Source organism: Apiospora hydei (genome assembly GCF_038363865.1).
Source record: "Apiospora hydei strain CBS 114990 chromosome Unknown utg000005l_segment0_segment0, whole genome shotgun sequence".
In the NCBI taxonomy this organism is placed as follows: Eukaryota; Fungi; Ascomycota; class Sordariomycetes; order Amphisphaeriales; family Apiosporaceae; genus Apiospora; species Apiospora hydei.
This window is the reverse complement of record NW_027117364.1, coordinates 2,840,149-2,848,511: the sequence shown is the minus strand read 5'-3', so window position 1 is coordinate 2,848,511 and position 8,363 is coordinate 2,840,149. Positions and strand designations below refer to the sequence as shown.

Here is an 8,363-nt window from a genome sequence, read left to right as displayed (position 1 = left end):
ATATAGTCTTCGCGCCCCAGGCCATGTTAGAAACCGACTATCCCTCGTAAGCATCTTTGCGATTGACATTACTGGCTCAAGATGGCGCTGCTGAGCTTCGTCAACTTCGTCCTCCTGGGCGTAGTCTACGTACTATCTAAGCTTGTCTACCAGGTCGTGTACAACCAATTCTTCCATCCTTTGGCCAAATTCCCCGGCCCCTTCTGGGCAGGCGTCACTCGTCTCTGGCTCACCTACCACAATGTTAAAACGGACGAAGTCGAAGTCGTCCAGGCCCTGCACAAGAAGCATGGTATGTGTCTCCTATCTTTCCTGCCAGTAGAGACTTCTAAAGATCATTGGATGCTTATATTCTCCCACACAGGCCCCGTCGTGCGCATTACACCCTCCTTACTCATTGTGGCGGATGCTACCAAGTTACCCGACATATACAGTCGCCATGCCAATAAATCAAAGCACTACATCACTGGCAGCTTTGGCGAAACTGAGTCCATGTTTAACATGCAGGACCACAAGACTCATTCCTACTTCCGCAAGATCGCCGCGGGTCCATACAGCTTCAGCAACATCAAGCGCATGGAGCCGCTCATCGACGCCAATATCGCAAAGTGGATCGGCAAGCTCGACAGCCTGTTCGCACAGACGGGCAAGACGTGCGACTTCGCCAACTGGGCTGTCTATATGGCTTACGACATCATCAGCGAAGTCGGATTTGGTGCGCCGTTCGGTTTCATCGACCAGGAGACCGACGTCGGCGGCTTGATCCAGGGATTCCATGATGGCTTGGTTCCGTTCGGTATCATGGCCCGTTTGTACCCCTTCACCAACTGGGTGAAGAGCACCTTCTTAGGAAAATACCTAGTCGCCAGCCCCGAGCAAGACAGCGGTATCGGCACCTTGATGAGGTTCCGCGACAAGCTTATCGCGAAACGGTATGCGGATATCGAGAACGGAAAGACGGATGGACGAATTGATCTACTACAAACGTAAGTTGCACATATCCACACGCATTCACACACGTGCCAAATACAAAACTAATACTGGTTGCCATCTAGCTTCATCGAAGCACGCGATGACATGGGAGAGCCTCTGGATCTCGAGTACATCAGAGCCGAAATTCTGCTTGTGCTCATGGCCGGCGCCGACACTACGGGGACTGCTTTCCAGGCGCTGATGCGCGAAATCTTGTCGAACCAGGTCGTCTACAAGAAGCTGACGGCGGAGCTGGACGCCGCCACGAGCGCGGGTAAGCTGTCGGCCATACCGCAATACGAGGAAGTGATGCAGCACTGCCCCTACTACATTGCCGTGGTGAAGGAGTCGATGCGCCTCCACCCATCCGCGCCCAACATCTTCCCGCGGCTGGCTCCCCGGGAGGCCTGAACCTGTTCGGTCAATTCGTGCCCGAGGGCATGGAACTGACGTGCAACCCCTATATCGTGCACCGCGACCCCCGCATCTACGGCGACGACGCCGAGGACTTCCGCCCGGAGCGCTGGCTCGAGGACCCCGAGCGCGCCAAGGAGTACAACAAGTACAACATGGCCTTTGGCTACGGCGCCCGCATCTGCCTCGGCCGCGAGATTGCCAATATGGAGTTGTTCAAGGCGCCCCTGCAGTTCTTCCGCACGTTCAAACCTACCGTCGTGAACAAGGGCGATTATATTTACAAGGGCGGTCTTACTTACTACGAGAACCTAGATGTCAAGTTAGAGAAGCGGGCGACCATGGCTTGATTGGGTTCATTGTCAGTATGCCATTTCAATTCCCCTATCAACACCCGCATTGGTTGGCGAATAGCGGCAAGGCTGTCTGTATAAATAATAGAAGTGTTGGGTTTCGTGGATAATTTGGTTTCAGAGGTGCTTACAAGAGCATGGTCGAAACCCCTCAAATATGTACAAAGAGCGACAGCTGTATACATACTGTAACCAATGAAAGAACAAGTCACATTAAAATTGCATGCAGATGTTCTTGCATGAGGCAATGCATCTCTAAGCCCCATTAGGCTCACAGCGACGTTGCTTTCAGAATGCCTTGCCTAAGGCAGCCTTTTGAAGTCGATGTTATCTCTTGATCAATAGCAATTACAATGTCCTAGACCAACTGTTTTCTCCGCTGTTAGGCTCTTTGTTGGTTATCACAGATCCAGCAAATCCATATGGAGGTAGCTGGCCTTGCAGTAGGGGCAATCGCCCTCGTCAGCCTGTTTAAAGACGCCATCGACGTCTTCTCCTACATCTCGACCGCAAAGTCACTCGGTGACGACTGCGAGATCCTCGATACCATGCTCGATATCGAGAAGCTACTGCTACTGCAATGGGCCGAGCGCGTTCGGCTGTTGCATAGCAATCATGACCGGCGCCTCGACGATCCTGCCACCTATCGGATCATCTCCAGGATCCTTGGCAGCATTCACATGCTCTTTAGCAAAGGCAGTGACCTGCAACAGCGCTATGGAGTAGACAAAGTCGACAACGACCAGAGCTTGACCGTCTCAGTATCCACTATCAGCAACGCACGCATGCAAGATTTCCTCAGACGATTCGAGAAGTTCAAAATAGGGGAAAAGACAGGGGAAAAGGAGAGGCCCGCCATAACGAAATTCTTCTGGGTGGTTCGGGATAAAGAAAAGTTTGAGGCCTTAATCGGACAGCTCTCGGTCTTGGTCGGCAAGCTCAATGATGTTATTCCTCCCGGGGAAGGTCTCTTGGACACAATGATACGGTCTGACTTGACTGGAATCACAACTATGCGCCAATTACAACTTGTCTCACAAGCAACAAAGAATACCGAAACACCCATATCAGACCTAGCCGAAGAGGACCTGACGAGACGATGTCAAAAGCGTGTGCTGGACCGCCTGTGGTACCGTGTGATTGATGACAGGAGAAATGATGTGGCTGAGGCGCATCCTCAGACACTGCAATGGGCGTTGCAGCCAAGTAATACGGGAATACATTGGGACAGTCTACCCGAATGGCTCGAGGAAGGATCTGACATCTACTGGCTATATGGGAAGCCAGGAAGTGGGAAGTCGACTCTCATGAAATTTCTCTTCGAGCATCCACTAGTCCACCAACTCTTACAACAATGGGCAAACGAAGAGCGGCTCATCACGCCAAACTTTTTTCTTCTGGTATCTTGGAAGGCCGGAGCAGAATACTCACGAAGGCTTATTGAGAGGGTTGCTCTACTCCATACTCGCCGAAGACCCTACACTGATACCGAATCTGCTACCCGGGATGTGGCGCGATGCTCAAAGAGTTGATGGGCTCTTGATGGATATTCCGAGTCTGGCAGAAACGCGCAATGCATTCGCAGGACTGGCAGATATCGCTCTGAAGACCAAAATATGCTTTTTCATTGACGGCCTTGACGAGTACTTTGGGAACCCTATAGATGGGGTCCAGTTCATCCAAGACCTCGCCTCTAACCGAAACATCAAGGTTCTCGTTTCCAGTCGGCCGATTCCGGTATGTCATCAAGCATTCTCGACGAAGAAGCATCTCCGACTTCAGGATTTGACCGTCGATGATATCACAGCGTACGTGAACGATACCATCGGCACCCATTCTCGCATTCAGAACCTGAGGTCCATGGACCCTGTTGGTACTGAAGAAATCCTATCAGATGTTGTCAAAAAGGCTTCTGGTGTTTTCTTATGGGTGGTTCTCGCTTGCCGTTCTTTGCTCGAAGGATTTGCGGCCTTTGATTACGTGGAAGAGCTTCGGGATCGCGTCAACGAGCTACCTCCAGAGCTTGAGCAGCTGTTTGAGCACATCCTCAAGAGGATCGAACCCCGGTACCATGAGCAAGCTGCAAAGCTGCTCCGTATTTGCTACCAAAACCGAGTGGATCTAGCTACAGAGGTTGAAAGGCGATCGCTTGGTATTGCAGTCGATCCAGAAATGTACACCATCGGCCTTGCTTTGGCAGACGAATATGAGCTTGGTCCGAAAAGGAGTTACGAATTTCCAGCACTAACACTCGCCCAGCGAAGAATGAAGTGCGAAGTCCTTGAAGCTCGTTTACGAAGCAGATGCTGCGGGTTATTGGAAGTCCGACTCCATTTCCGATTCCTGCTTTTGTGGCCACATTGGCAGAACAGAACTTCCCATCAACTCTGGGGTCGACTCGACAGTCGACTCCAAAGTCGATTTCATGCACAGGAGTGTCTTTGATTTCCTCAACCGGCCGGGAATTTGGAATCTCGGAGTTTTGCAGATCGCGGATAGCGATTTTGATCCCCTTATTATTCTAGCCCGAATGCGTCTTCATCTGTTACAGTTATCGGCGGCAAACATAGACATGCAATATCGTATCGGCTATCAGGATCCGTACAAAACGATGAATCAAATCAGTAACCTCTCGAGAGGAACGCTGTTTCGTATTATGCAGGCAGATCAGACCATCTGCAAAGCGACGGCTGATATCCTGCTGGAGTTCTCCAGGTTTACGCTGCAGTTTGGAATGAATATCCGGGAGCATTCCTACGCACACCCCCTTTTCCGGACAGCCTACAACGATTACGAGACAGCCTACGCGAGAAACGAGCCCTCCGAAAGCAGCGTCATGCATCTCTCGCTCGTCCTCGCCATTGAACTTGGCATGAACAATGTCGTTAAGTTTTGGGCATCCAAAGGCCCGCTCATCAAGATGGAAGGAAATTCCCACTTTTGTATCACGCATTCGAGAAGCCATACGTAAGCGCGTTTAAATCATTCCCTTTAGATGTAACGCCTTGTATGGTGCGAATGCTGCTGGATGAAGGCGCCGACCCAAATGCCCGTTTCGCTGTGAGAGGTTCCTCCAGCACGACGCCCTGGATTAACTGGCTGAAGAACCTAGGCGGCTACTCTACTCCATTAGAAGCAGCAGTAGAGATCACAGGGTTGTTCATAAAATCTGGTGCTGATCTTGATACATCTCAAAAATGAGCTATCGCAGACCATAGATGGGCTGCTTCGCCGGAGGTTTCTTGACGTGGTGACAGCGATTCGACAAGGACATGCTCAGTTGTATCAAACACAGTCAGAAGACTGAGAAACGCCCTTTCGACGATGGCAATGATCCCGAGGATTACAAAGCTCCAAACATATCGAGGTATCCATACAAGCGTGTAAAGCTTGGAGAGCGGGTGGAATCGAGTAGTACCGAGGAAGCAGACAGACACGGTCGTTGGTAATGTTGGTCAGCTGGCCAGCCACGGTGCAAACTGCATATCGACAAACCCAGCCAGCAAGGGCATGACCTTAAGAGTACTGCAGGAATGCTACCGAGCGCCGTAGTATATAATGTATAGATTAGCGGGGACGGAAATGAGCGAGCAATAAATACAAAAGGCAGTAATCACGAGTTCTAGCTTGCGTCCAGGTTGCCTCATGCGGTATTCGTTGGTATGGAGAAGCCACAAGGATGATCCAGTGGGGTAGATCAATTGAATTGGAGGGACCCCACGAATGACATACTTGAGTTTAAGCACCTAAACTACAGAGTCGCGTCGTCCAAATCAACAATCCGCCCGAGCAACCAGATGCATCAATGAACAATCGCCAGATGCCATGGATGACGATGATTATGGCGCCGATGCAGAGCTTCTAGATGCTCTTGCATCGTCTTCATCCAAAACAGTCTCCTCCAATCCCGCCAGACCGAATCCTGTAGCGCGCGTGCAACAGCCAACACCTCAACGACTAGACAAAGCACCGCCATCCTCCAATTCCTCGGCGGCTGCCGGGCCCAAGATCGTCCAGCCCACGCCCCAAGCACTCCCACAGCGCGGCTCCGGTTCCAACATCCTCGTCTCTCCTAGGCAGAAAGGCAACCCGGTGCTGGCCAACTTAAAATCGGTGGCATGGGAATACAGTGATATTCCGGCCGACTATGGCCTAGGTTTGACGACTTGTGCTCTGTTCCTCAGTTTGAAGTACCACCGGCTCCACCCAGAATACATCTACAAGAGAATACGTGATCTGCAAGGCAGGTACAACTTGAGAATACTCCTGACAATGGTCGACATTCCCAACCACGAGGATTCATTGCGCGAGCTGTCCAAGACGTCCCTGGTCAACAACGTGACTGTCATCCTTTGCTGGTCCGCCGCCGAAGCCGCACGCTATCTCGAGCTTTACAAGTCGTACGAGCATGCCAGCTTCACGGGTATCAAAGGCCAGCAGGCCACGAGCTACACGGAAAAGCTAGTCGAATTCGTGACAGTTCCCAGAGGCATCAACAAGGCAGACGCAGTGTCGTTGGTGAGCGCCTTTGGAAGCGTTCGCAACGCAGTCAATGCAGACCCTGAACAAGTAGCAGTCATTGGGGGCTGGGGAGAGAAGAAGGTCAAGAAGTGGTGCAGCGTCGTTGAAGAGCCCTTCAGGGTCAAAAAGGCCGCCAAAAGAGGCATACTTGCAAGCGAGAGCAGCAATGCTATGGAATCGGCCATACCTCTGAGTACGGTGCCGCTTAGAGACATGCCCGCCACGCTCGCAGCAAGTGCATCACGAGGCAGCCAAACTCCTGGTCTACAGCAGAAAGAGAAGTCGCAGAACCAACCTTCTCAGCCCAAGGCCTGGAATCCTGAGGATGCAGATGATGAGGAGGCCATGCTAGCAGCCGCTATCGAGGAGTCCAAGAAGACTGCAGCTCTCGAGAACCCATCCAGTCGCCAGAAAGACGACACGTTGAGTGATGGCATTGCCGCCGCATTGGCAAGATTGCGGGAGAAGGAGTAGAACATATCCCCATGCACAACTATGCAATGCCTCACCTGACAGGGCTGGGAATCATCTTGGGTCAAAACTGTCATCGATGCTGCACAAGTATCCATACGTCTGTATGTTGAAGTTGGTGGCAGATGGTACCACGCGGCACGGCTTGCTTGGTCCTTTGTCGCATTCTTCAGTAATATGCGATGAGGACCAAGATATTCCGCGGGTACCGATAAATGCCATTTCTATTCAGGAAGGTCCATTGAATCGACCACATAACTTGAAGTTTATAGGCGCAGAAGCAGCCGAGACTGAGCGGGCCACCTGACAAGTCAGAAAACAAGAAGACCAGATGAACTGCTGTTCCACGGGATGTTTCTGCCGTTTGCCTCAGTCTCGTCTGCAACCGCTCGTGGTTATCTTGGATGGTCCGTTCTACATTATCCAGTCATTGCTGATTATGTAACGCAAGTGCGATGAAGGGATGAACAGGTGAACAGCCTACGGGAATCAAGATGCGAGGCCTAGACTTAGTCGGTGCTTCCAGCTTCCTAATGCAGGGCGCTGACGTCGTAGCATCTGCTACCTCGTTATGCGCGTGGCTGGTGTGGTGACTGGAAGTCGGCCAGCTTGGGTCACAATGCATTGCTTGGCAAGATAACAGATAGAACATGTCTAAGAAGTGTCTACAGCACGTTAATGCAGCGATGATCATGCCTGCTTTCGGTCACTCGCCTGTACACATCGATTTGCGATTCTCAGGAACCCTCTAACTCGGTCCGAACGATGCAGTTCGACATGCAGGACTTCCTTAGGCCGAAGTGAGCCCGCAAGTGATTTCTTGTCCGTAGTTGCTGGTCAGTCATTTGGCCACACGCGGAACTAGAAGTCATTCGACGCGACCCCTTTCGCAGGACCATTACAAGTCGGTATCGAACGGCGTCTAGAAGAGTGGAAAGTAAGGCCAGCAGACGGCACGGGAGACGGGAGGCGTCGAGACTTCCCCACACCAATCCCAAGCTTGTTTTGGGGTAGGTAATCTTGGGGTCAGACCAATATCCGGAGAGGGAATCGCATGAAACGGTACATGAACAGCGCCCGCAATCTCGAGCTATCACCAATCCGATTGCAAGCCCGCTGGTCTCTGAAATCTCTGGCTCCGGAAAGCCTGTCCTATATCAAATGACTCGGACCTGTCTGCTAGCTGCTTCTACCCACCACCCACCACGCCAATGCCTGCATCATCTTTGGAAGCTCATGATTAGATGCATCCTCCATGCAGCCTGCAAGGTCAACTGCAGATTTCAACCCATGCTCTCCCGATCCCCGTTTCCGCTGCCCTTGTCTTCCTCTCAGTCCCAATGATACGGACCCAGAAAGAGCTCGGTGTCTTCACACCGTAATATTCTCCGGCCCAGGCCCATAAGACTATGGATCTTGCTTCCCGTTCACGTCCAGGCCAAGTCCCCGGTTTAGGTAATCCGAGTAATGATCACCACCCGATATAGCGCGCGATCGCCACGTAAAGAAGAAATGTTCTGACCTAAGCATACAACCTGCAGCTGACCTTCGGAACAGCCTTGCGATAGGCGAGTTCTCTGGCCAAGTGAAGTGGATCGAATGTACATTGGTTGCATTGTTACACGGCACCAC

At 51.7% G+C, this 8,363-nt stretch overlaps 3 protein-coding genes across 3 annotated transcripts; all 3 read left to right on the top strand.

Moving 5' to 3' along the window:
* Positions 1-81: 81 nt before the first annotated feature.
* PG997_006334 (Flavonoid 3') lies at positions 82-1,736 on the top strand (the record flags this gene model as incomplete). The annotated part of the gene is made up of 4 exons (XM_066810649.1): positions 82-292; positions 365-986; positions 1,056-1,246; positions 1,318-1,736. The coding sequence occupies 4 exons, from the start codon at positions 82-84 to the stop codon at positions 1,734-1,736; spliced, it is 1,443 nt and encodes a 480-aa protein (XP_066669572.1).
* A 425-nt stretch (positions 1,737-2,161) lies between these two features.
* On the top strand, positions 2,162-4,710 carry PG997_006333 (uncharacterized protein; the record flags this gene model as incomplete). Its single annotated transcript, XM_066810648.1, has 3 exons — positions 2,162-3,266; positions 3,325-4,051; positions 4,107-4,710. 3 exons carry the CDS (start codon positions 2,162-2,164, stop codon positions 4,708-4,710), a joined length of 2,436 nt encoding a protein of 811 aa, XP_066669571.1.
* An 854-nt stretch (positions 4,711-5,564) lies between these two features.
* On the top strand, positions 5,565-6,734 carry PG997_006332 (DNA excision repair ERCC-1; the record flags this gene model as incomplete). Its single annotated transcript, XM_066810647.1, has 1 exon — positions 5,565-6,734. One exon carries the CDS (start codon positions 5,565-5,567, stop codon positions 6,732-6,734), a length of 1,170 nt encoding a protein of 389 aa, XP_066669570.1.
* Positions 6,735-8,363: the final 1,629 nt, after the last annotated feature.